The 27197-nt window shown below is 35.1% G+C and overlaps 3 protein-coding genes and 1 pseudogene across 11 annotated transcripts; 1 reads left to right on the top strand and 3 right to left on the bottom strand.

Annotated features, from left to right (window-relative positions):
- Positions 1–1890: 1890 nt before the first annotated feature.
- LOC114305060 (cyclin-dependent kinase C-2 C-like) lies at positions 1891–3159 on the bottom strand. Its single transcript, XM_082914322.1, has 2 exons — positions 2177–3159; positions 1891–2083 (listed from the first exon to the last, which is right to left on the bottom strand). Exons 1-2 carry the CDS (start codon positions 2459–2461, stop codon positions 1982–1984), a joined length of 387 nt encoding a protein of 128 aa, XP_082770448.1. The 5' UTR covers positions 2462–3159; the 3' UTR covers positions 1891–1981.
- A 117-nt stretch (positions 3160–3276) lies between these two features.
- LOC114260013 (Polymerase/histidinol phosphatase-like protein) lies at positions 3277–9214 on the top strand. The gene is made up of 5 exons (XM_028200048.2): positions 3277–3585; positions 6615–6739; positions 7262–7576; positions 7677–7846; positions 8550–9214. The coding sequence occupies exons 1-5, from the start codon at positions 3277–3279 to the stop codon at positions 8963–8965; spliced, it is 1335 nt and encodes a 444-aa protein (XP_028055849.2). The 3' UTR covers positions 8966–9214.
- Positions 9215–10686: 1472 nt separating this feature from the next.
- LOC114260012 (protein LNK1) lies at positions 10687–26468 on the bottom strand. Of its 8 annotated transcripts, none has more exons than XM_082914318.1 (11): positions 26170–26319; positions 25639–25747; positions 18663–18737; positions 16264–16841; positions 15852–16185; positions 15644–15763; positions 14596–15276; positions 13901–14049; positions 12159–12294; positions 11830–12045; positions 10687–10970 (listed from the first exon to the last, which is right to left on the bottom strand). In XM_082914318.1, exons 4-10 carry the CDS (start codon positions 16620–16622, stop codon positions 11944–11946), a joined length of 1881 nt encoding a protein of 626 aa, XP_082770444.1. In that variant the 5' UTR covers positions 16623–16841; positions 18663–18737; positions 25639–25747; positions 26170–26319; the 3' UTR covers positions 10687–10970; positions 11830–11943. The 8 variants fall into 8 exon arrangements, with proteins under 8 accessions (XP_082770444.1, XP_082770446.1, XP_028055845.2 ...); XM_082914320.1 differs by having other exon boundaries at positions 15644–15718; positions 26170–26318; XM_028200044.2 differs by lacking the exon at positions 18663–18737 and having other exon boundaries at positions 26170–26468.
- On the bottom strand, positions 20766–23002 carry LOC145820026 (mitochondrial dicarboxylate/tricarboxylate transporter DTC pseudogene; annotated as a pseudogene). Its single transcript, XR_014360924.1, has one exon. The product of XR_014360924.1 is annotated as a mitochondrial dicarboxylate/tricarboxylate transporter DTC pseudogene (transcript).
- Positions 26469–27197: the final 729 nt, after the last annotated feature.

Genomic DNA, 27197 nt, shown 5'->3' with positions numbered 1-27197 from the left:
TTTGAAAATTGAGTTTTTTATTTTTAGTGAATATTTTTAAAATTTGGGGTTTTTTTTTAAGGTCCCTGGTATTATGATTTTATAGCATAAAGGACACCAAATATTTTCATAATGTATAAGGTCCCTCAACAATATTTTCATAATATCTAAGGTCCCTCAACCTTGATCCAGAGAAATTTCAGTCCAGAGAAAATTGGTCCAGAGAAATTTCAGTGCAGAGAAAATTGGTCAGAGAAATTCTGGCTCAGAGAAATTTCTCTGGACCAAATTTCTCTGGATGAGTTTCTCTACTTTTCTTCTCACTCACATCCAAATCATTGTGATTCATTAGGTAAGTAACATTGTTCAACTGAATTCAACTCGAAAAATTTCACATTGTAATATGTAAGCAACATTAGAATGGGATAACAATGGCAACTTACCAGAACCAGAGAAACTCTTGAAAAATCGGAGTATTTCTCTAGTTTGTTATTGAAATATCAATTGAGAATTTCTTTGGTTTATTAAAAATAACAATTGAGAATTTCTCTGGTTTGTAATATTTTTTGAAAAATTTCTGCAGGTCCAGAGAAAATCTATCCAGAGAAATTTCAACCCAGAGAAATTTCCATCCAGAGAAATTTCAAACCAGAGAAATTTGAAATTTCTCTGATTTGTTCAATTTTTTTGATTTTCTATGTTTTGCAAATGTCTCATCCAATTCCCAAAAATGGTGCAAATCAGAGTATTTTCTGGTGATTTAAACACTGGAATATCTTGTCAATAATTGCCTTAAATCACATGTGGTTTTCGTTTTGGGGGAATAAAATGAGCAAGTTTGTAAAGAAATTTTAATCAACGGAAAAAAAAAGAAAAAAAAATTCAAATGAATTAGAGCACTGAGAGAAGAAATCTATGGGTTATAAAATGAATTCAATTCTCAACATGACATCATTACACCTTTATACATACTAAAGATTCAAAAAACATGATTTCCAAACCAGAGAAAATTCACAGAGAAAATGCCAAATTTCTCTGGACAACACTTGAGGACTAGTTCAATCCAAACCAGAGAATTTCTCTGGATCAACCCAGAGAAAATTCAGTTCAAACCAGAGAATTTCTCTGGATCAACCCAGAGAAAATTCAGTCCAATTCACTAATATCTTGATTAGCAGCTACCACAGTAAAGATAAAACAAAAAAATCCACACAGGAATTAATTACCTGAAGAATCAGCTTCTTCCGTGGACGAGAGGCATCAGGAGAATGAGAATATTTCATAGAAGAAGATCCACCCAAAGAAGCACCAACCGACATGGACTTGGTATGTATTGTGCGCATTTCACTGAACCCAAATCCTCTTCTTCCTCATAGTTCTGCCCATTTCACTGAACCCAAATCCTCCCAAACTTTCCATAGTGGCTGAAAAACTTTCCATAGTGGCTGAAAAGGTTGAGCCACAAGCCTGGTAAGGCTATCTATTCATAGAGTTGATGGGTAAATGAAGTTAAAAATAAAAAAAAAAATTAAAAATTAAAAAAACGACGCGGTAAGTAACTATATTAATGGAATCACACATTAATACTCAAAAGCCTCAAACAATTTATACAAGCATTGTAAAACAAAGCAAATCCGGTGCAAGTCGGTTATAATTCTCAAAAGACAACTTGATTAAACAAAAATATGTATTTTCCCTACACTTTTATATATTTCTATATACTTTTCAAATATTTCATTACATTTTTTATACATAAATTAACCAAATGGCTGGTGGTTGGCATTTCCCTTTAATAAATGACCTCAATTCCACAATAGTAGCTTGCAATTTTGTTGTTGTTCAAATATTTCTTGTATCATTATTATTGATTTTTTTTTTTTTTTAATATTGCAAAAACTACCTAAATGCTCCCTCTGTTTTAGATGCTAGGCTACAGTGGATTCGGCACATGTTTTGCTGCCAAATTCTTCCATGTACCGCTAAAAAAAGGAGACGAGAAATCTTACCTTTGTGCCTCCTCACGATGTTTGGCATCAATCTCTTTATTTGGTGGATATTTTGGCAAGGTCAACGGGTCACATGCATAGGGCTTTGTTTTGAAATACTGAGGATAGCAAGTACAAGATGAACATTAAGCATATTCATGATGCAACTGAAGATAAAACACAAATAATTACAAATAGTTTCTGCATGATACCTCAGATGCAAGAGCGGAAGATGCGGTTCCACGCTTGTATGGTTCCACAGAGAGTAAAGTTTCTATCAGATTCACAGCCGTTTTTGGTAAATCTTTGAAAGTCTTCCAGAGAGAGCTTTCATAAGGATGCTGGGGCTTAAATAGAGTAGCATGAGGAAGTTTGGACTTTCTCCAGTAATCGTCTTCCTGTGTCTCTGTTTCTCTGAAGATCTTCTTCCTCCTCTTCCTCACCACTAATCCCTCCGACGCCGACTTCTTCTTCCTCCCCTTCTCCATCGCCGCCATGCGTCACGATCTGTGGAGACCTTGTTGGTCTTGGCCATTTGAATGTGAAGCAGAAACAGAGAGCCCATGTAGAGAGAGAAAAGTGAGTAGAAAGAGAGAAGAAATGGGGTGAGGGACCTTAGACTACAAAAGAACAGATTGTGGACCTAATCCATTACTAAAAGTTGGATAGGGACCTTAGACCGATTTTCCCTTAAAATTTTAAATAATTTTTTTTAAACTTTTTTAGATACACCTTATTCAGATCTATCTAAATAATTAAATATTTTAAAAAATTAATAAATACACAAAATAATAAAAATACACTAAATTTTCATTTTTTTTTTATTTTTGTATTTTTTGGTATTTAGGGTATTTGTTAAACATTTTTTTTTATAAATATTATACTTTTTAAATATATTTATATTAGCGGATTTAAAAATTAAAAAAATTATTTAAAATGTTAAAAGCATTCATTAAAAATATTAAAATATGAAAAAATAAAAAAATAATTTTTTTTAAAAATTATTTTCTAAAAATCAGAAACAAACAAGCTTACCCCCTGATCCTAATGCTCTATCTTGTCTGTCTACTCTCTCTTTGTTTACATCTGCAAAAAAAAATTAAAAAAATAAACAAAAAAAATAAAAAAATACCCTAGATCCTAAATAAATAGGCCTAGTAGAAACCCACAAACAAAGAAATCCCCCAAAATAGGTTCTATTTCTGCTCCTCCTTTTCACGCTTCATTTTTGTTGCCCCCAAAACAGCATTCATTCATTCTCTTTCACTCGCTCCCAAAATCCCAAAAACACTCTCCTGATTTGATTTGATATATGGGTGATAATAATAACCCAAAGAAACCCAACTCCAGCACCACCACCAAGAAGAAGAAGAAGAAGCAGCGTGGTGGTTCCAAGAAAAAGATGACCCTTGACCAGACCGTTGCCTATCGATGGATCAGTGAATGGGTCTTCTTGGACCACTCCTCTGCTGCTTCCTCTGCTGTGGATGATGATTTTGGGGTGTTCCTCAACCACAAGAAGTTTTCGGAGAAGTTGGTGTTTGAATTTCACTCTCATTCGATTTGCAGTGATGGGTTCTTGTCGCCTTCCAAGCTGGTTGAGAGAGCCCATCAAAAGGGGGTGAGCTGTTTTTTCTTTACTGTAATGTTTAAATTTTTGTTTTTTAATGCATATCTGAATTGGGTTATGCTTTTTATGGATGGATATGTATGTTTTGGCTTGGGTTCTGCATTGTTTATTATTGGGTTTTCTTAATTTTTTTTTATTACTCAAAGCTTATTTTTGGGGTTTCAGTGTTCAGATTGTGTAATGGTTTGGCAATTTTGAAGTTGAGAAACAGTGTATGAGAGGAAGCTATTTTCTTTGTCTCTTCTGATTTTGTCCAAAAATGGGTTTCTGTGGTTTAATTCATTGGAGGAGTGTTTGAGACCTTTTTTTTTTTTTTTTTTTTTTTTCTGATGCCCATAACACTCCCTTATGATCTACCCTTACAAACCAAACTGGGTGGGAAGCTAGCTGTTCCACCTAAACTGTCAGAGTTTTACTTGATTAGTCAGAGATTCGAACTTGTTCAGCAAGGAGAGGAGCAAACTCCCTTGCCAACTAGGATGGCCCCTTGGTTTTTTTTTTTTTTTTTTTTTTTTTTTTTTAAGTATTGGGTTTGGCATATTCAGATAATTTTGACAGAAATTTATTTTTGGTGGTAGTTATTCAATGTTCAATTTGCACATAGTTTGCTGTTTGTGGTCCTGTTTATATTTCAGTATTGGTTTCTACGCTTGAATTCTGTACTGGATTAGTACAGATGTTAGCAGTGCTAAAATAGCATATCACAACATAAAACACTCACTCCTGCCTCTTATATATGGAGCAGCTCAGTAACAAATCTGTATAGAGTACACTTTATACAGGCTAAAGCATAGAAAAGACCACATGCTTCTAGTATGTAAACAAAAAAAACTAAAGTTATTTTTGGCTTCAAGGAAAATGGATCTTAGAAATAGTACTAGAGAGCGCAATTATACAAAATGCAATTACAATTTTTTTTAACAAAAAACAAAGTAGGTTGTATTGAAATAATTCTGGGAAGTGGAGTGTATTGTAATAGCTTTTTTATCAAAATATTTAGTTGATTTAGCAGACAAATATATGTTTTGGTAGTATGCTAAATTAAAACAGAACTTAAAACTAGTCCAGTTCATTTTCCATCTTTGTCTCTCTTTGCAACTGATGCGACCATAGCTTCTTTATCAGTAGCAATCTGTGAAGCAAATATGAAAATTTGCTGGCTGGTTTCCTCTCCACCTGTCACCTGAAAAGTTTGAAATGTTACATGGACTTGGGTATGGGTGTCGGATGTGGGTATCTATTTAGATGTCGGATTTATCAAACCACAAATTTAAGGATACGCGGATTTGGCAAAAAATATCATATTTTTATATTTTTAATAAAGTATATGAGATAAAATGATATTATATGTAATTTATAGTGATAAAAAGACATTTATAATAATTATACAACAATATGTTCATATAATAATAGTGTTAAATACAATTATATAAGAAGTGTCTGATGAAAATTATCCGACACATCCCATATCCTTGTGCGAGTGTTGGGTGTCCGACACGGGTATTTGATTTATATTAAAGAGTCCGTGTAACATTTTGATTCCTCTTTTTCAAGTATGGGTTATATCTCTTTGATAATTGTGAACTTTCAGATGGATTGTGATTTATAATGGTTTAATTCTTGGTCAAGGCCCTAATGTGCCTGATGGAAGTTATATCGGCAGTGATTGAAAAGTTCATGCTACTTCAGAAGAAAGATGTAGTGCTTGGTTTCTTGTCAAATCAAAGCCAAACTCTTACAACTTTTAGAGGTAGTTATGGCTATAATATGGGGCACGTTGCTTTCCCAAATATGTGATTGTGCATGTTTTAAATTAACCATTTGCTTGTGTTAATTAGGACACCTTTTCACATGGTTGGGATTTCAATGTATGTTTCTAGAAAAACCCTGCTTGTAAGTGATGATATCTCTTTATCTTTTTCTTTTCACTGTGTGTGGGAGTGGAATCGTTGTCAAATTATGGGATAATCATGTGGGAAAAGGGTTTTCTTTATTTTTCCCTTCAATTTTTTTCGCATCTTCTGATCTTCTTCTTCTTCTTCTTCTTTTTGTTTTTGTTTTTTTAGCTAGGATGGAATTTATTCTTTAGCTGACCTATATGTTTTCTGTCAAAACCTCAGAAGGAATTAGCTCAGAGTTCTAGCTTTGTCTTTTCACTAAAAATAGTCTATCCTCCCAGTTTACCTTACCTTTTTAAGAATGTATTGCTATTTTCTTCGTTCTTTTATATGTTGAAAGTTCTTAAATATCGTTCTACCTTCTCTTACGTATCTTTGTCTTGCTCTTTGTTGTATTGTTCACCTCCAAAAATCAGGCTCATTCTGCTTAGGTTAGTTTAGCCCTCCAAGTTGGCTCTTATAATTTGACACTTCATTTGAGAAGAGGGGAGGGGAGGGGGAAGTAGAAACAAAAATTATATTTTTCTTTGCCGATCAAAAAAAAAAAAAAAAAACAAAAATTATTGTAGTTGGTCCAAAGTATGGGCAACTATTTTGCTATTTTTTTTTTTTAAGAAGGTACATGAAAAATATAAAAATAATAAAAAAAGTGAAGGAACGTTGCTAATATAATTAAAATTTCATTTTTCATAAACATTTCAATCCTTATCTTTTGCTATTTAGAGCTAATAATAACCTTGTCTTGGAATATTTCATGTTGAATTTGCATAGTTTTGATATTTGAATTCTCATCAAGTTTTAGAAATGAGATGGAAAAATTCATGACATTATGGAAGTAAAATGAGGGAAAGCCATTTGAGGTGGCATGGACATGCGAAACGTAGATCAGTTAGTGTGCCGGTAAAGATGAGTGATGTTATCCACGTGAGTGGTGGTAATAGAGAAAGGTCAAGGAGAACATGAAATGAGATGATAAGAAATGGCATGATTAACTTAAACTAAATTGAGGAAAACTTTAACATGCAGTTCTTGTTAGCTTGATTCTACTTTTCTTACAAGCTAATTGTTTCAACTTTGGGTCGGATGTAATTGTGGTTAACTAGTACAGTATGTTCAGAACAGGTGAAAGCTCTTGCTCTGACAGATCATGACACAATGTCTGGCATTCCTGAAGCACTGGATGCAGCTCGCAGATTTGGCATCAGGATCATCCCGGGTGTTGAAATCAGTACACTTTACTCCCCAAGGTCATCTTTTGAATTATGCTTTTATGGTCTTGATTGGTCATTGCAACAGATGGGGAACATTATTTTCATTGTTTGATTTAGTTTTTGAAAATTGTTTTGAGTTTTTTTTTTTTGTAGTAATTTTTTTTTTGTTTTTTTTCATATTTTAGTCAATTTTTTTTTACAACTTTTTAGATATACCTAAACTAAATGCACTTTAAAAGTAAAATATTTGTGCAGAAATATGAAAAAAGTTTGCTCTAGACCAAAAAAAAAAGAGGATATTTGTTGGTTTGTTTGGTCTTGAGTGAGTTTTTTTTTCCCCCCTAGATTTCTTCATAAATATTTTACATTTTAGGTACATCTAAAAAAAAAAAAAAAAAAAGAGGCTAAAATATGAAAAAAAATTGCTAAGGCTTGAAAGCATGAACAACAAAAAATTCGAAGACAAATTTTGAGTTATAAACCAAACAAGGTGAAAATTTTGTACGATTTCCTTTCCCTTCTATATCGTTATGCCCTGATGTTTGGGAAATAAAATAGGGGCGAGTCTGGTACAGAGGAGCCAGTTCACATCCTCGCATATTACAGCAGCTGCGGGCCAACAAGATCCGAGGAACTGGAATCGTTCTTGGCTAACATTAGGGATGGACGTTACCTTCGCGCAAAGAACATGGTTTCAAAATTGAACAAACTTAAATTCCCTCTTAAGTGGGAGCACGTCGCAAAGATTGCCGGCAAGGGAGTTGCTCCCGGGAGATTGCATGTGGCTCGAGCTATGGTTGAAGCGGGCTATGTGGAGAATCTGAAGCAAGCTTTTGCTCGATATCTTTATGATGGTGGACCGGCTTATTCCACGTAATAATTTTTGGACATGTTGATTTCTATGGTAAGAGTTCATGCATTTCCATCTGGAAAGGTCGATGATTAAAATATTTTTTATTTGGTTTGGATCCAGAGGAAGTGAGCCTCTTGCGGAGGAAGCAGTGCAATTGATATGTGAAACAGGGGGTGTGGCAGTGCTGGCTCATCCATGGGCATTAAAGAATCCTGTTGCCATTGTGAGGAGATTGAAAGATGCGGGCCTTCATGGAATAGAGGTTTATAGAAGTGATGGAAAACTGGCAGGTATGAGAATGATTTATTCCCATAAATGCTTACTTGTTTGTGTTCTGAATTTGAAAGTGAAGTGGATGTTAAGTGGTTGCTTTAATAATTGGAAATTTGTGTTATTAAGAATTTAATCTATGTGGGTTTTATAGAGTATAGTGTATGCATAGAAAATGATTAGTACCGTCAGATGATAATGAGATTTGAAGTGTTTTTTTGAAATGTGATGCATTTAAATTAGTTACAAATTCTGTTAAAATTTATCCGTTAGTGGTTTTTGACATTAAATGTAATGTGCAACCACAATCTTAACCCCAAGTCTGTACCTTAGGTGGGCTGACCCGACCTGAATTACGCTTAGAATAGCCTTGGGCCTAGTGTTTGAAACCTGGCCCAGCCCATGAGAGGCAGCCAATTAGCCTGTGAGAGGCAATGGTTTCCCAGCTCATTGACTCATCTGGTCCAAGCCCACTAGGTAGGGCTTGGGCCTATGGTTTTGGCTTGCCGTTCGGCCCAGCCTGACATTTCAGAAAATGCCCCCATGGACAGACTTGGGCGTCATTTTCGAGGGCTGGCTTGGCTTGATGCTGACCCTTGATCAAACGCTTACGACACTGACTACTTCTTGGGAAATGACTTCTTCGACAACCCTATAGCTTTTTTTCTTCAGATTTTAAAGACTTTTTACTGTTCATATCTTAATTCACTTCTTTGTTAACAGCATACAGTGACCTAGCAGATGCCTATGATCTAATGAAGCTTGGAGGGTCGGATTTTCACGGGAGAGGTGGGCAGAGTGAGTCCGATTTGGGAAGTGTGAACCTTCCAGTTTTGGCTGTGCATGAATTCCTTAGGACAGCCAGACCGATCTGGTGCGGTGCCATTAGAGGCATTCTAGAAAATTACACTGAAGATCCATCTCAGTTGAAGTTAGAGAGGATCATGAAGTTTGGGAAGACTAGAATCTTCAAGAATGGTTCACTTACTAAGACCAACAATGATTTGATTGATCTTTGCTTGTCGTCATGGTTGACAAACGAAGAAATGCAGGACTCAGTGTTTGAGACCATCAAGTCGAAGCTTTCCCAAATTTCAATCAACGACGAAGGAATTCAAGCCCCAACAGCAGTGAAATAGTCTTTTTTGTACCTTATTTGCGGCCAAACTGAGGATGATCATATTCAATTTCTTCTTCATTTATTTTCGGGTCATTTTTTTTTTTTTTTATTGTTGAGCCCCAGGTTGATATTTTTTATTATAGGGTTGTTCATGTCAATAGTAGCATGACATCTTTTCATTCCACATCTTCCCCAACATTTAAAATTTTTTTTAGTAAATTTGCGAATAGCCATGAAAATGGGAAAGTAAATTTATCACTTGACAAAACCTTATTTTATCACTTGGTAAGTTTTAACCTGAGTTTGGTTGAGAGCTTTCTATGTATGACAAGGTAACAACCATTGTCCTATAATCGGTGGCAATTTCTCTATACACGTGTTCGAAATTGACCTCTTGTGAATAAGTGAAGCAGCTAAGCTTGAACAGTTTCTAAAGCTCAACAATTACTATACATACAACTTAAGCTTGGCTTTATTGAGCTTAGCTTGATAAAAATTCGAAATCAGTTTAAAAGATAAACAAACTAAACTTGAATAAATTTTGTGGAGTCATCATTGTTTTTATTGGTTATGTTTGGAACACAAGGTCATTGTTCTTAGGTAGGTTACGACCGGTTTGTATGCTCGTGACTTGATTTAATTTTTGATATGGCAAAAAAAATGAATGATCTATTCTCTAAGTATATCAAGTTGAGAATAAAAAATAAAAACTAAAAAACTTGTTAAAACTTTTATTGAAAGATAACCATATATCATAGAGATTCAAAAATTCTTGTATATTTTCACGTCCTTTTGTAATTCAACAAATTTCTTGAGAGAGAATCATTTTTCTTCTCATGGTAAAATGATGGAGGCTGACTTGCAGGATGGATTCAGGATTATAATTTAGAGAGTGAATATTTTGTAATAAAAAATTAAATATAAATTATAACATTAACTTTTATCGATATAAAAAGATACATGTCCTCCTCTTTTATTGTGGAGTTACAAAATGAAAATTTTCTTATGCTAAATTCATTCTACATATTGCTTATTTGTCTTGTCGTTTATTTGAGATGGAATTAAGAATTTTAAAATTTGGATTGATTGAGATGGATTTCTTTAACAATAATCTATGTTCCAAAATGGATATATCCTCTTTTATATATATGTCCAATGTGACATTGTATTCAACGTCCTCCAAGCAGCAAAAAAAAAAAAAAAAACAAATATAATTAAACATATTTAATTGAAATATATTTATAAAACCATTTAAAACTATTAATTAACTTCATAATTTGTTAATAAAAGAGATAATTTATTATGCTATTAATTATTTATTAAAAATTTGAAAAGCCAAGATATAATTTTTAAAATTGCAGGTATTGATTCTCGTTGAATAAAGTATTAAATCCTTTCCTTTCAAATTCATAAATGCAAATGCAATGTAAAAATTTAGATGCCTCTGGCCAATTCTTTTAAAAATAGAATTACATAAATCCAAAATTGAATGAATTTAAAGTTTGTTATGTTCAACATCTATACAAATTTTGAAATAACTGATTCAATTAAATTTTTTTTTGAAATCGCTGATTTAAAATGAAATTACAACAAAAGGCATCATAATGGTTGGGATTAAAAGAGGGTTGTAGTTAGAACTCTAAATAAATTAGGTGATAAAATGTTTTAGTTAAATTTGACCTTTCAAATTGATCGCAAGCGAACTTTCTCAACTACACTAAGCTCGAAGAACTTGATTCATTTTAGTAGCAAAAAATATCAAGTTAAAAGAGAGAATAATGAAAATGTGTGTACACATTAGCACCAAAAACCTCACATATAATTACAAAATGGAAATGCTTTGCACATTGTTGATGCAAAACACCAGAAGAAACTCAATACTCTCCAGCAACACATTCATTGGCTACAAAAAAAGAACAAAACAAAGTTTGATTGCCATACTGGAATGCTGTATTATGATGGGAAAATCATATGTTTGTGGCTGTACAATGTTGACAACATTAAAGACCACCTTCATGTTTTGTCTGAGAAAAAAAAAATCGAATTTGAAATTAGAGATAGACTGAAGTTGATGGTAGCATACTGAAATTTATGGACAGAAAAATAATCTCCTTTAAATATTGAAAATGAAAAGTGATGAATCCAAGGCTTTAATGGCTGTATCCACAACCCCCATCCATGTATTGTGGGTTCAGTGATGCGAGAGAAAGGGATACGTATATAGGCATAACCATCATGGAATAACAAAATAATGAAAATTAAAAGCTAAGAGACTTGATGAACAACCACCATCCACATATATCAGAAAATGAAATTTCAATTGCCATTTGATTGTTCAATAGCCACAAGCCAGCTAAATTAGGCGAAGTCATGTAACGTGTTTAGCAGTTTTTGCATGGAAGACAAGAAAGAATAGAATGACTGCCACACTTCCAAATATGTCTGTCTGTATGATCATGTGTGCAGTGCAACTTATGCAAGAGAGACAGAGATATAGATATAGATAGATAGAATAGAACTCTAGATTTTGCAAGCAAAATTTCTAGTACCAGAAGCAAAAAATCACAAAGACAATAGCTCTTGCCTTAATAAATTCTTAGAGCTATTCAACAAGGTGAGAAGCAAAGCCCATCCAAAAAAAAATGTGGTGTGAAGCAAAAAGTAAAGTTAAATCAAATGACTCATAACCACTGTACAATGTCTCCTCCTAAATGGTTGGCATAATAACTAACACGCAGACATTTAGATGCAGCAAACTCTTAAATTATGAGTGAAAGAATAAGCAGATAATTAGGTTTTCATGATGATTATATTACAAGGCTAATCACTGACAGAGACCAAAACTAATTTCAGTTGTGATATCTAAAAAACATGGTATCAAACCTGGCAGTTTCATGGTAGCCAGCCTCTCGATGTATTTTATACACATGATCATGCTTAGTAATCCATAATAGATATATTTCATTGTAACTGCATTGAAGCTAATGATTTCATTGGTCATTGTCGTCGATCCACTACTTTTTTATCTTCTTCACTGGCAGTTTCTTCACAAATGAGTTTCTCAGCCATAACAAGTGGACTGGTGCTAGACCCATGAATCTGTTCATTCAGTTCAATAAGAGTAAACTTACAAGGATGGAGTTTCTATCTAGCATATAGTCTATAATCATCTAGCATTAACTACAAATTTATGAACATTTATGAAAGCTTACCATTGTATGTGAATTGAGAGACAAACTATCATGAGCTGGCATTATGGACGAGTATGAAGGCCGGTGAAATAGTAAGTGTGCTATGGACCGATCTATAGGATTTGTATCAGTTTCCAAATCCATAAATCCATTGGACCTGAAATAATCATACGATTAAGCAAAACTCGGACAAAAATAGCTGAACGCCTGTCAATCTTATTTAAGCAGAAGCATTTCTAGAATTAATGATATGCAGGTCATTGATTTATAAAGGTTAATATGAAAGCGGGACTTGATGTACCCTAAACAAAGGAACAAATTCCACTCTATTGTCTCTTCATGTACTTGGGGTCAAATATCATCTCGGCATGTTTACATGAATCCATCTTTACGTTATTACTTGTCAAAAAAAAATCCATCTTCACATTATCGTCGCCATTCCAGTTGCCCATAAAAATCATTTTATTTTCATCTTGGTTATGGGGAGGGTTGGGTGGGTTCTCATTATGGTAGCTTCTCATTATTGAAGACACTCCATTGAAATTCGACTTTGACACACAAATACCCCCTACATTTTCAAGTTAGCGAGGGGTTTATTTAGCAAAGTTAATGTTTCCTTTTTCTTCTTTTGTAAAATGTTTTAAAAACCATTTCCTAGTAAGAACTGAGACAGGCCTAGTCTAGTAGAAGTTTTGTACTCCTATATAAGCTAGCTTGTAAAAAATTCTAAAGATTTGTGTTTTCTTAAATGGTGAGACTCCATTAATTCTTTCTAGAAGAGATTCCTAATTTATAGGTCTTTTCTACCCTCAATACTTAATTTTAATCCCCTTGATGACCCTCTAACATCTTTGATCCTAGGCCCAACCCCTTTTGCTTCCTTGAACATAACAATATAAAACTACAAAATAGCCTTTTGTTACTGTTCTCAGGCTATTGTCCATAGCCCCAAAGCCTTACCCCCCTTTTTTTTTATCCCTATATAAACCCTAACCCTATATTGTTATCAATCTTTCAACCACAAAATCCAAAGATATTCAACCCTAATAAAGCCTTTCCCTGCTGCCTTAAATCAATTTTGAGATAACTGCTTGTTGGCGAAAGTTTTAGTGCTTATGCTACATCAACTTAACTCTTCCGAGTGTTTGGGTGAACAACCATAAAATAACATACAAATATACACTCCAATAGACTTTCAGAGGGTTAACACTTCCGAGTGTTAGAAAGAATGATGATAGATATGTATATCATATAAGATTTTGATAAAATTTGTTCAATAACATGCTAAACATATGTGGAAAAAGAAAGGAGGTGCACCAGTGTAGTTAGCAATGTCAAAAGCGGAAAATTCACAAGAAGTAGAGTTGATGCAAATCAGATTGGGTCACTTCTAATCAGAGTGGGAGGGGAATTCTGGACTCCTTCAAGGTTTAAAGCTAACAAAATCCCCTACATTTTGTGCTGGCAAGTTATTGTCAGAAACCAGTCAATTTTAATAGTGTGAACTGGGTCAGACAGCAAACTCACTATATTCAAACCTGATTTTCCTCCACGTCAGTTAAATAGTTCAGAAAAAATCATCATCATCATCATCCATCAGTATTATCACGCTAAAAATATGCAGCATTTCTAAAGCCTATGTTATGTGATTATTACATAGGCATGGGAAAATAAAATTATAACAAGAGCCTGTCAGTATGATCATTTTTTTTATAAAATTTATTAATTAATTGAAGTGCAAAAAGCAAGCAATGATTGCATACTTTTTTGTTCCTTCAGCCATAAATGCTCCACTGGTGTCTCCATCATCTACGCTGCCATCATTCAAATTCATGTGATGATGTCTTTGTTCAGCGTTCCTAGCCAAGCGGTACAGACTATCCCTTATGCATAATTTTGTCTTCATATCCAGCTGAAATGAAGCAGGTTCGGCACAGTCAATTTCTAAGAAGTAAAACAGAACCATACAACATCACAATCAATTCAGCCTAGTGCTCACACAAATTATCATAGATATAAAAACCTTCAGAGTATAATTCCTTAAATGCATACGCGTAGAATAATATAGTGCAAGATCAAACTTTTCTTTTGGTGTGAGGAATTTAGCATAGCATGTGTGAATGCTACAGCATGGCAGTTGCATTCTTTCATGCATTGCACAGGAGAGTTTTTGAATTCCCTTCCATGTACAGCAATTCAATAAAAAAATTACATCCATCCCAGATATTTACCAGCCTACATGACTACATTCGCACATGTTGGAGTTTTAATACAAGGTGACCTGCATATAGAACCTCTATGGTTTCAGCGATTTATGTGTACAGTATAAGACACTATCAGTGAACATTTTATTACACACAAAGGACACACTCCTATATTTTTACTAGATGACCACAGCTGATAATTAGATGCTCTTAGTAGCAACAATATAATTCAAGGCTTGAAAACCATTTTGTACCTGTTCCATGACTTGTTGAAGCTGGCGAAAACTAGATGCTTCCAGTGAGATTTCACCGAACCCCGAGCTCATGCAAGAACTTTCCTGTACGTTTGAAGAATCTAAATCTGCTGGAACTTTTATGTCAACTCCTTTGACTTCAATGTGATTTTCAATTTCATTTTGAGAATGGTGGACTTGCTTTGGGACTGAAATTGGATCACAGGTCTGAACCACCAAATCCACATGTTTAGAATTGCTAGTATATGGGGGATGATATCCTTGTTGGCGTTGTAGCTTTCCTCTTTTGCCATCCACTGTTATGACAGGGGCCTCAAATGAACAATTCGATACACAACAAGACTCCTTTGGGGTAAGAGATATGAGACCATTACTTTTGGAGTTGATACCAGAGGGTGTTGAACAAACTGGAATTTGATCTGAAGGATGGATGTAGTCCAAATGAACATAAGGTATTTGGGTCTGCAAGTAACCAAAGGAACCAGGTCCTACATTTTTCTTTGGTTTCTGAATGCCTGAAGAGGTGAAAATTTGACGAGATGAGTTCCCAGAAGGAAGCTTTGTGTCTTTAAACCATAGGTTTCCAGTCTGATGGAACAAGCCACCATTTTTGAAGCGTCGGTCCTTTCTTTTTCCTTCTGATTGATTATGGTGCTTTGCCTGCAGGTTCTGAAAATTGATCTGCCATGTAATAAAAACGTTTAAACAATTAGAAGGTGTAAATTGTTGAATCTTGAAAAAAATTCAGGCAGAAGGATTTGTTAGACTGGAAGAATTATACCAAATTACCCCTCATACATAATCAAAATCAGGTGAAATGAATGCATAATAATTTTAAAGAATAAACCGAATGGGCCACTAATGTACATGAATTTTGAAAAATAAATCAAATGGACTGTGAATAGCTATGAATGCACTTTAAATACAAATTTACGTAGGCAACACCAAAAAGTTTTGTGCATGGCTCAATCAACCAGAGCTAACCAAAAGTCATAATATAAAAAGGAAATGCGTTTATTATAGGGCAACCTCTTGTTCAGTAACATACCATCCCACTGTTCACAGTTTCAGAGTGGTTGACAGTTGCAATGTTGGAATGAACGGCACCATTAAACTCAACATCCTGCAAAAAAAAAAAAAAAAAATACAAACCTAACATGCTTTTAACCTGGAAAACAAATACTTAAGGTTCCTCAGTTGTATAAAATGTAGCACAGATAATAAATGCATTTGAAAGTACAATAGCTTCTACTGACCTCCTCTTTGCTTTTAGACGTTGTACCAGACCCATTCATGAACTTCAAGTTATCAAGAGCATCAATCTCAACACCTTCTGATGCCTGAAAACCAGATTCATAGCTAATAGATGCACTCTCCATGCTGGAATCGTTGACTGAAGAACTTGCATTGTTCAGTTTAGAGGGTTCATGTTGTTCTGGTATATTATTAAATGGACTTGACTCGGGACAAGAAAACTTGAACTCCGACTTCAACACATCCTGAGGCCCTTCAATAGAGTGTGATGATGAAAACCAACATAAATCATCTTCGTTGCCAGCGCCCCCAATCCCAAATGTTGATTCACAACTTCTGCCAACATCAATAAAGTATAAATACACACACACACACACACACACACTAAGAGGGGATAATAAGGAAATAAAGTACCTAAACATTCTGTCAACATCCTCAAGGTTTCCAATATCAGGCCACGCATAATATAAGAGGTCATTAGATTCTTTGCCCTCACTATCATTATGGAAAAGACTGAAATCATTTTCTGTTTCAGAAATGTCGCTGAGAGGATAATTATAGGAGTTACTATCAACCACAGCACACCTCTCACCAATGATAGGATCATCAGCACAAAACTCAGTATTGATTGTATCCATGTTACTTCTTTTTAAGCAATGACTAGACATCCTTGTATTATCAGATTCTAAAGCTGTCACTTTGTTTGCGTCACTATCATGTGAAGCAGTAAACACAGCTTCAGGTCTGTGAGACCACAAATCCTTTTCCAACATTGTTTCACTTGTGTTCTTCAGAGGTTGCAATCCTCCTTCCCCCTTGACCTGACTAGCATAATTGGCAGAACTTGAAATGCCAATTACTTCACATCGAGCTTTCTTGCAGCTATTACCCTGAAATGCAGGTTCAATCCCATGTTCATTACCAGGGTGAGGTACTATATGATCATCAGTCTGATCAAATTCATCCAGAACAATATCTTCAAGCTGTAGCACCTGTAACACAATTTTAGCTGTAATGACTGCATACATACTAAAGAAAAATTCCTTAAAATGCATTCAACTAAATAAGATGTAAGTAATCTAATTATCTAACTACATAAAAACTGTGCTGACTAAAACATAATTTTACAACCCATAACGGAACTTACAAAAACATAAACAACAGTAACAATAGAGAATATAGTGGAACTAAAAGAGGAAATTAAGTAGATAAGAATAAATTCACGAATATGACATAAATCCTCCGACAGGAGAAAGTAAAATGAGACAAAATCCAACATCATATAAACAAAAGAGACAGATGGCACAAGAAAGTTTATCCAGAGGCAGAGAAGTATTTTCTTGAGTTACTTCTATAGTAGATGACATCAGCAGAAATGCTTCTGCACAACATATCCCCAGACGAAAAGCATAATTATTGGGTCAATGAGAGCTTTGTATGGTTAAAGCAAGCTCCTAGAGCTAGTCCAAAAGATCCAATCTAGTCATTCAAAAGTACCAATGTAAGCAAGTTGACACAAATTTATTCATTAACCATTCATGGGAAATTTTGTCATTACAGTTTATGTTGATGATTTATGATGTCATGATGATGGAGAAATGAAAATTAAGAACTTGTTGGGCAGTCTTTGCAAAGTTTTAAGATAAAAAGGAATTGGGCAAACCTACACGTTTTCTTGAGATTAATGTAGGCCAGCTTGAAATGGAATCTTGATCCTCAGAAAAAAATCATATTACAATCCCTTAACAGCAATTGGATTTTTTGGTGCAGGCCTATTGACACTATATCCGACTAACTAATTAAGGAATACAGTGAGAATACTTTCACAGACAATGGGAGTTGCCAAAGGGTATTAAAATTACTTATCCTGCATCCTCCAGACATTGACTATAATTTAGCCAGTTTGCACATGATTGAAGGAATTCCCATCTTGAGGTAATTTTAGATAGCCAAATCCTGATCCTATTAAGATTTAGGCGGTGTTTGGGAAGTGGGACTATAGGCTATTTTAGCCTCAAAGTGTCAAAAAAGCTTTTAGCCTCAACAGTAGCTAGGCACCCACTGATTTTAAAAAAAAAAAAAAAAAAAAAACACAACAAACAAAGCAGCCAGCAGCCTACACTGTCAATGACAGTATAGGCACAGTGTTTTGCCAGCCTACTCCCATAGGCGAAAATGACAATTTTGCCCTTGTAGACCAATTTTGGACAAAGTGAGCTTAGGGGTAAATTTGTCATTTCAAACACCATTTCAAACACATTTTTCAATACAACAACTCAAACAAAAATCTATCATATCTTCTCAAACACAATAAAAATCTATCCTATCTTCCCAAACACAAAAACTAAAATAGCCTACCAAAAAAGTCAAAAAGCCAAAAAGCCTCTAAAATAGCCACTTCCCAAACACCCACTTAGTGGTTCCCTAAATTGGCTATATGAGAGTGGAATTCTACGTCCTTGCAAATCTAGGTTGAGTAGCTACTAGCCACCCAATTTCTGCATAGTCAATTGAATTTGATAACACTCACATGAGAGTGGAATCCTACACAGAGTGACCTAGGGTTCATAATAGCAGAAGAAATCTTCATGTATTCTGCCCTTTCCTCCTCTTCTTTCTTCTTCACATCTTGTTATCTAAACACACAAGATAACTAACCCGCAACAAACCCTTAGTGTCAATGAGACTCCATGATGCTATAAAATAAACAAGAATCACATCCTAAGACAAAGGAAAGACTAAATGAGGTAACTAACTCTAGATATTTTAATGTTAATACTTCCGAAACATTGAATCAAGAGTTGCAAACTGACACTTAGGTTGCAATCAAGATAGTAGAGGTCATTCCAATCATGCCCTCCACCAATTATCTTCTATATCTTGAGAACCTGAAAAGGGAAAAAAAGAAAGACAAAAGAAAGAAAGAAAAGAAAGAAAAAAAAAAGGAACAGAGAAAAAAAAGTGTAAGAAATAGATGTATTATTGATTGATATATATTCATATCTATTACAATGATTCATGATTCCTATATATAGAAGAGGGTGAGTGTGTAGTAGGTAAGAAGTAGGTGAAGTGGAGGTGGTAGTGGTGTAGTGGGTTAGGTTTAGTGGAGTAGGTGAGGTGGTAGTGGTGTAGTGGGTTAAGTTTAGTGGAGTAGGTTTAAGTGGGTGAAGTAGGTGGAGAGTAGGTGGATTTTAACAGCCCCCCGCAAACTCAAGGGGGATAGGAACTAACCAACTTGAGTTTGGAGAGAGTAACAAAACAAGAAAATACATAAAAATAAAAGAGGATAAGAGACACTGTATGGTCGTGTCAGACCATTGGTGAAGACACTGGATGGTGGTGTCATAACGTTGTAGAGGACACTGGATGGCGGTGTCAGACCGATGTAGAAGACAGTTTATGGGGTCATGTCGGACCGTTGTAGCTGACAATGTTGTGACAGTTGTTGTGACAGTTTACGGAGTCTTGCTGGACCCTTGTAGAAACTAACCGGAATCAATGTCGGGACAGTTTACAGAGTCTTGTCGGACCCATGAAGGAGCTAACCGGAATCAATGTCGGGACAGAGTACAGAGTCTTGTCGGACCCATAAAGGAGCTAACCGGAATCAATGTCGGGACAGTTTACAGAGTCTTGTCGGACCCATAAAGGAGCTAACCGGAATCAATGTCGGGACAGTTTACAGAGTCTTGTCGGACCCCTAAAAAGTCGCACCCTCAAAAGGTGTGCCCAATCTGTCAAAAGGCGTGCCAAATCCATAAAAAGGCGTGCCATCAAAAGACGTGCCCAATCCATAAAAAGGTGTGCCAGATATGATGGCGAGGCACGTGAGTGCCTTGGCTGGCGCGCCCGTTTGTCGTCTGGCGTCAAGTGGCGCACGATACGCGTGGCTGCCCCGGTTATTTAACCAAGACGGAGGCGGAGGCCGAGACAGAGGCTGAGACAAGAAACTGAGAAAAAACTCTGAAAAACAAACACTTCGTTGTCGGAGAGAGAAACTCGGTAATATTCTGTAACACGCTATTGCCCAGAAAATGGCTTTGTCGTCCCGCGGTCTGCTCACCCTCTTTCCCGACCTCAACGAGTCAACAAGAGAGAGAACTGGTGCGGTGGCACTGGAACCTCAACCAAGCGCCCCGGAGTTTGCTCCGTTGAACTTTCCGATGCGGTCTGTGGAGCAAAGAATGGCAGTGCAGTCGGATGTGGAAGCCAATCAGTATACATTGAAGTCATGTGTGGAAACCATGACTGCGGTTACAAACTTGTCGAACCGGCTGCAGAGTAGGGCAAATGAGGTGCAGCAGTTAAACTCCCAGCTGGCTCTGCTCCAACGCATGTATAAGGATGCGCGAGCAGAGATAAGTGTGCTAAAGGCGGAAAATAAGGAGCTGAAGCGGAAGGCCACCGTGATGTTCCGTTTTGGAGGTCCGCCATATTCTGTAGTGGAGGAGCAGGGAGGAGTGATCATGCCCAGTGGAGTGGGAAACACGGAGGCAGCACCGTCAAGGGCCGCCCAGGACGGAGGTAAAAAGAAAAGACCGGCGGCAGAGTAGAGAAGAAGTGAGGTCGATGTGTGGCCGCTGCAGAAAAGAAAACAAAGTTGTTGTTGTTGTTGTTGTTTTTTTTTTTTTTTTTTTTTTTTTTTTTTTTTGTAGAAATGTGATGGGGGTTAATTATCTGTCATGAATAAAACGATGTGCGGTGTGTTTTGGTTTATGATTTTTTTTTTTTTTTTTTTTAAATAGATATGTGATAAAATAAATGAAATTATAAAATCAATGGGAAACAGGTTGGCAGAAGAAAAGTTTAAAAGAAATGATGGGAAATATTAAAAGAAATGTGGGAGAAATGATGAGTGTAATGTGATGATGATAAAAGAAAATAAAAAACATGAAGAGACATGCCACGTGAGTTGAAGAATAAAAAATAAAAAAAAGGAAAAGGTTGAAAGATTAAAAAACCAGAGGTGCATGTGTGAGTGTGTGGGTCTCTTGTTTATATTAAAAAACCAGTGTATGGGAATTTGCCTTCAGCATCAGGTTGCATCTTCTGTATCTGGGTTTTCACATAATCAAATGGTAAACTGCAGGCTGCAGCAAAGAATCCTGAAACACTACTCGCCCCTAATATTGTAGCAGCCTCACCAAAACCCACAGAATCCTTGAAGAACTCCACACTCTGGTCATATGAGGCAAGCATTCCCATATTCAGTGCCATTGCTCTCACTACAGTAGGGCCTGCACCTTTCCAGAGTGCCAAAACTCCTTCATCTGCAACAATACGATAAAGGGCATGGAATGCATTCGTGTAGTTCCGGCGCTGTGCGAGAGGTAAGGTAGCATCTGCCTGCATACGAATGAGTGCTAAATCTGCTGGACTAACAACTGATGCTCCAATTGCTCCAGCAGTTAAGCCACACAAAGCCTTCTGATATAAAGGTAGGGGCTTTCCATCATTGGCCTCAATTGCTTTATTTGTCAGAATCCTAAATGATCCAAGTCGGGCAGTTGTATATGTAGCTTGTCTAAGCAGCCCAGCAGTCAGCCCCTTGTAAAAGGCACCAATACCCTCATTCTTGAACATGTTCTTTGTCACATCAGTGGCTGATCCCTGACCTAATTGAATTCTGACCTTGATCATGTCGATAGGTTGGATGACACAGGTAGCGAGCATTCCAGAGGCTCCGCCATTGACGAAAGGCTTCACGGTGGGCCAAACACCACTGGCTTTTGGCTTCGTCTCTCCCATTTCTTCTTTCTTTTTGCTAATAGTTAGCCCCCAAAATTGAACAAACAAAAAAGCAGACAGAGAGAAGAGAAAGAGCCTTCATCAAAAACAAGAGAGAATTTTTGCAGACTAGGTGAAAGTCCGGCGGACGGCTAAGGTGAGGTTGCCGCCCGCCGGTGAAGCGAAAAAATATTAGGTTCTAAACCTGCTCTGATACCATGTAAGAAATAGATGTATTATTGATTGATATATATTCATATCTATTACAATGATTCATGATTCCTATATATAGAAGAGGGTGAGTGTGTAGTAGGTAAGGAGTAGGTGAAGTGGAGGTGGTAGTGGTGTAGTGGGTTAGGTTTAGTGGAGTAGGTGAGGTGGTAGTGGTGTAGTGGGTTAGGTTTAGTGGAGTAGGTTTAAGTGGGTGAAGTAGGTGGAGAGTAGGTGGATTTTAACAGCCCCCGAGAGGATGTGGGAAGAGAAAAGGGATTCAGTTAATATGCTAGAAAATGAAGAAAATGTTGGATGCAAGGTAGTGGAACTGCAAGAGTTCTACTACCTTATGGCAGAGTAAAAATGTAAATAGGAGTTGGCCATGAACAACAACCTATGAAGCGGATAGGTCAATTACGATACATCTAATATCACACCAAATGCTCTATAGCACAGCTGTGCGACTATAGAATACAGAGTTACACTGCTTGTAAAATAAGAGGCTTCTCTGCAGCAAAAGTATTCAAGGCAAAAAGCCATACTTCAGCAATTAAGTTGACCACTTGCTAAGGAAAAAGGTATGAAAAAATGATTTGAGCGAATGAAGGTTCATAAATAATATAATAGTATAAGTACAAATTTTATTTAGAAATAAATGAAGGATAATGTTAACAACTTTTTGGATAATAATAACCATAGTCAAACAGGTACATCTGAAGATGAAACAAACACACACTTTACAGACCATACGAACAGACAAACAAAGCTTTCATTTGGGATGTGGGTTGGCTTTTTGGCTATTTTAGCTTGGGGCTAAAAAGCCTCGTTTGGGATGAGCTTTTTGACTTTTGTGAGAGAAAAAATGAAATGAGTATGGTTTTATTGGCTTTCTAGCCTATTTTGTCTTTTTGTGACTATTTTAGCCCAAAAAGTTCATGCCAAACATAGCCAAAATTTAGATGTGACAAGCATACACTTTACAGAACATACAAACAAACCAACAAAATTTATGTTTGTGGTAGCACACATTTCTTTCAAGATGAAACATCTAGGAAAACAAATAAAGAATAGAATTAAGAAATTTATTAGCCTTACATCAAATATGGTGATAGAAAGAGCTTGAGAACAGGTTAAAATAAAAGTCAACAAACACATATTGACACAACTTTACTAAAATAGCCTGTTCCCAAATGAGGCCTTAATTGTGTTATAAGCCTTGATAAAGACATATGCCAAGTCCCAGACTTATCCCCTAAATCTTCTTGCACCATTTTGTACCCTAGTGCACCTTTAGCACACCTGAACCTGATGGGTAGGACCAAAGAATGAACTCTACACATATTGTGAAAAGGCAAGCCATCTCGACATACCTGTTTATAGAACTGGCCTTGCTTATCATGATATATCCAAATTAAATTACCAAAACAACCCAACAAAATAACACAGGTAAATATAATGATTATTTTAAACCTAGCTCAAAGGAGTATTTCTGGACTTCCAATTTGGAGGCACTAAAAGTCTTGCGACAGAATTTTTTTATTTATTATATATAGTATATATATATATATATATTAAGAAAGGTTAATATTAGAAGATCCCTAAACATTGGTTTAAAGGGCTAGATTGTGTGGGATTTTTTATTGTAAAAAAAGAATTAATAAAGGTTAGATTATAGAAGTAATAATGAAAACAAGAAAAAAAAAAAATTGTTATAACAATGAAAGAGAATAAGTGGTTCAACTGTCTCTTCTTTCTTTTTTCTTTATCTCTCATTTTTCCATTCCACTTTCTCATATTCTCCTTCGAATTTGGAGTGTTCTCCTTTTTTTCAAATCTTTTTATTTTTCACACAAAATGAGGAAAACAGAAACTATTCTGTCTTGGGATCCTGATATCTTCGAAACAATTAATTATTTCGATGAGTTTCCATATGTTTTGATGGAAATATTTGAGTTTCAGTTTTCCACTAATGTTTAGTGTTGTTTCGTAGGAAACAAAAAATGTTTGAATTTTTTTCATGGAAATGAAATGAAATTTTGTTCATTAAAATAGTGTCACTCGTCCCTTATAGACATGGCCTAAGTAGCATAGACATGACACGACACCAACATGTCAATTTTCACAAAATGCAGGACATACCACACTTGGGACGCATCAAAATTTTATATTTTTACAAATTTATTATATGTCACATATATGAATAATTTAATCAAAGATAAAGAAAAATATGTAACATAATAATAATAATCACATAAGGAAGTTATATATTTCATAATTTAAACATAATGATATCATTTATGTAACAATTACATACTACATAATGCAAAACAACTATAGAACATTGTAATATACATGGTGCAATTTTTTTTCCCCCCAAAACATACTTAGATTTTATAAGTAGTGTTCTTAAGAATGCAAAAAAAAATGTGATTATGAAGGGATTCATCACATCACATAGGATATGTTCGGATGACTCAACAAGTGTTGCTGAAGTGGCGAATTACCAGTAAAGTGTCTGATATTATGGATTTGATTTTTTAATGAAAACACATTGAAGAAGTGTTGTACATGCTTTAGGAGTGTCCAAACCGAGGAGTGTCGGTGTCGGACATAACAAGCTTCCTCCGCAGGAGTGTCCATGTTTCTTAGAACATGTCAATAACACACTTAAGTTCTCCAATAACATAGTATTATGCTGGAGGATCTATACCTGAATGTAACAATACTTTTGCAGTTTAAACCTGCCCAATGATTGGATAAGAATGGCTTTTCAAAGAGACAAATTGGGCAGGTTTTACATGTTCCAATCAACTGATTTGCCTCATTAAATGTTTTCATGCATTAGCATTTATTTCATTCCCTCATTCATGATGTATCGAAGTTCTTGCTGAAATCCCGATGACAGGGCTTTCTGTGAAGGCTCAGTTTTAGTCTTTTGGAGCTATTCGACAAATTAATAAGCAGCATGCCTGAGCATAGACATCTACAAACTTACAAGGTGAGTGATATGTTTCCAAATTTGGGACCGTCTATAAAATATCCTACCATACCATGCCGTACAGTAAATATCAGTATTTTAGATCAAATAGGAAAATAGTACAATGACATCCTCCCCCTCAGGGTGAAATATATATATATATATATATCCTAGGAGACAGACTTGGCTTCCTATAGTCTAAGATAGGAAACAAAATATTTAGAGCAAACTATTGGAAAGTTTGCATTTTAAAATGCCTTTACTACCAATTATGTCACTTCTTCACTAAAATTGCCAGACATCATTGTTCTCTCAAATCTGTTAATCATTAAGCATACAAAACACTAATGGATAGATAACAAATTTTATCCCATATATCTATATATTTTTATATGTAAAAATTAATTCTATATTATAGGGCTCCTTATATTACCTGGTTGACTAATTATTCATGCACATTCATGTATGTAACAAATTGTGGGTAATCATGATTTGGATGCTTCTGAAAGGATAATTCAAATTATTTAAACTGTATACGTGAACTACAGCATAGTTTAAATATCCATTTATTGTATGCTTTATTCATCATTCTTCATAAGGAGTTCAGAAAAATACCCTTGACAAATTATGTCATAGACAAAGACAGATACCATGAATCATATTGCAATCACTGTATTCAGTAGCAGCAAATTACGATGAAAATATTCTTTAAGCAATTACCAGAAGAGCATGAACAAATGATAAGAATTCAGAATTCCATCAGCCACTTACCCAACAAGAAATTATAAAAACACACTGGGAAAAATAATAATAATAATGATCAAAAAGAGTCTTCTTGCCTTTCTTGATAATAGAAAAGAGATTTCTACCTCATACATACACAACTCAGACATTCCTTCAATTCGCTCTATCCAGCACTAAAAGCACTTGCACTTGCCTGATCAGATGTCATATTTAAAACAAGAATCTTCCCTTCGCCTCCATTTGTTGAATCAATAAAAGCAAAAAGTATTAGAAATCAACATCAAGAATCTCTTCTCTGGCAGTCAATTCCAACTACCCCCCCAAAAAAAAAAAATACCCGTTTGGCTGCTGAGGAAACAAAAGAACATGTGTAGAAATTCAATTTTTTTTTTTTTTTTCAGAACTGAAAATAGATTCAATCAAGCTCTGTTCAGTCAAGTTCTCAGTTTCTTGCAAAAAATAGAAATCCAATAATACTCAAAATCGAGTTTTCTTCTCCTTTCCCCGTGGTTTCTCAACATCCAAACAAAGCACAAACGAAATTAAAACCGCAAATTTACCAAAAGTACAAGAACAATGTAAAACAACACCCAACTAAAGATTCAATTTTTCAGCTAAAATCAATACTTCTACTAAGATCTCGTTTGAAAACTCACCGGAAAATGGATACCTCGCAGGTATCCCAAGAGTTCAGATCAAGAAACTGCGAACAAAAACCCTAATTCAGATGCTTTAGAGAGAGAAATCGAGAAAGTTCTAGAGAGAGAGAGAGAGAGAGAGAGAGTGACTGAGGAGGAGAGAGAGAGAGGGATAGGCTTTGGGAGCTTTGGAAGAAGAAGAAAAAAAAAACGAATATTTTATTAATTTTTTTTAAAGTTAAAATAAAGGAAGGTCACGGAGGACGTGACACGTGGCGTGGAGACCAAAGTAATGATGGGGGAGAGAAGATGGGTATGAGAATTCGTGGACGAGAGGGAGGGTTGAAATACGATCAATTTTAACGATCTGATTGGTCCACGTAAGCGTTGGTGTTCCCGATGTTTGACGCGTGGAACTGGGACCCATTTGGTTCGAAACTGTTTACATGTGAGTGGAGTGCGCACTTGGCGACATTTGCGCCCTAAGTTTTGTTTTCATTACTTATTTTTTTATTATAAAAAATCACAAAACTTAAAGAATTGATTATTTGGTTTGTAGAAAACAATTTTCGGATTTTTTTTTTAAATTTTCGATATTTTAATGTTTTTAATAATTTTTTTTAATATTTTAAGTAATGTTTTAAACATACTTAATATAAATACACTTAAAATTATAATATTTATGAAAAAATTATTTAAAATATACATTAAATATCAAAAAATACAAAAAAAATAAAAATTTAGTACATTTTTTTAAATATATTTTTGTGTATTTATTAATTTTTTACAAATATTTTATTATTTAGATATATCTAAGTAAGGTGTATCTAAAAAAGTAAAAAAATTGTTTAAAATTTAAAAAATATTCATTAAAAACAAAAAATATGAAAAAAAACAAAAAAATCAATTTTTAAAAAACTGAATTCAAAAAATTGAAACTAAACACACTGATTAACTTTTCATGAAGGATTTTTGTTAACAACCTTCGTTGTCATAGAAAATATAAAACACTATAAATACATCTAACTTATAAATTATGCATTATT

Source organism: Camellia sinensis, chromosome 2 (genome assembly GCF_055761805.1).
Source record: "Camellia sinensis isolate YWXY chromosome 2, ASM5576180v1, whole genome shotgun sequence".
Lineage (NCBI taxonomy): Eukaryota > Viridiplantae > Streptophyta > Magnoliopsida > Ericales > Theaceae > Camellia > Camellia sinensis.
This window is presented reverse-complemented; position numbering and strand designations above follow the sequence as displayed.

Coding starts and splice junctions, on each gene's coding strand:
- LOC114305060 (XM_082914322.1), bottom strand. CDS start 2,461: ATGGCGGCGATGGAGAAGGGGAGGAAGAAGAAGTCGGCGTCGGAGGGA. Junction 2,084..2,176: donor CTTCCGCTCTTGCATCTGAG/GTATCATGCAGA, acceptor TGCTATCCTCAG/TATTTCAAAACAAAGCCCTA.
- LOC114260013 (XM_028200048.2), top strand. CDS start 3,277: ATGGGTGATAATAATAACCCAAAGAAACCCAACTCCAGCACCACCACC. Junction 3,586..6,614: donor AGAGAGCCCATCAAAAGGGG/GTGAGCTGTTTT, acceptor TGTTCAGAACAG/GTGAAAGCTCTTGCTCTGAC. Junction 6,740..7,261: donor AGTACACTTTACTCCCCAAG/GTCATCTTTTGA, acceptor GAAATAAAATAG/GGGCGAGTCTGGTACAGAGG.
- LOC114260012 (XM_082914316.1), bottom strand. CDS start 25,662: ATGTCTGAGTTGTGTATGTATGAGGTAGAAATCTCTTTTCTATTATCA. Junction 15,764..15,851: donor CGTCTAAAAGCAAAGAGGAG/GTCAGTAGAAGC, acceptor TTTGTTTTCCAG/GTTAAAAGCATGTTAGGTTT. Junction 12,295..13,900: donor ATGGCTGAAGGAACAAAAAA/GTATGCAATCAT, acceptor TGATTATTTCAG/GTCCAATGGATTTATGGATT.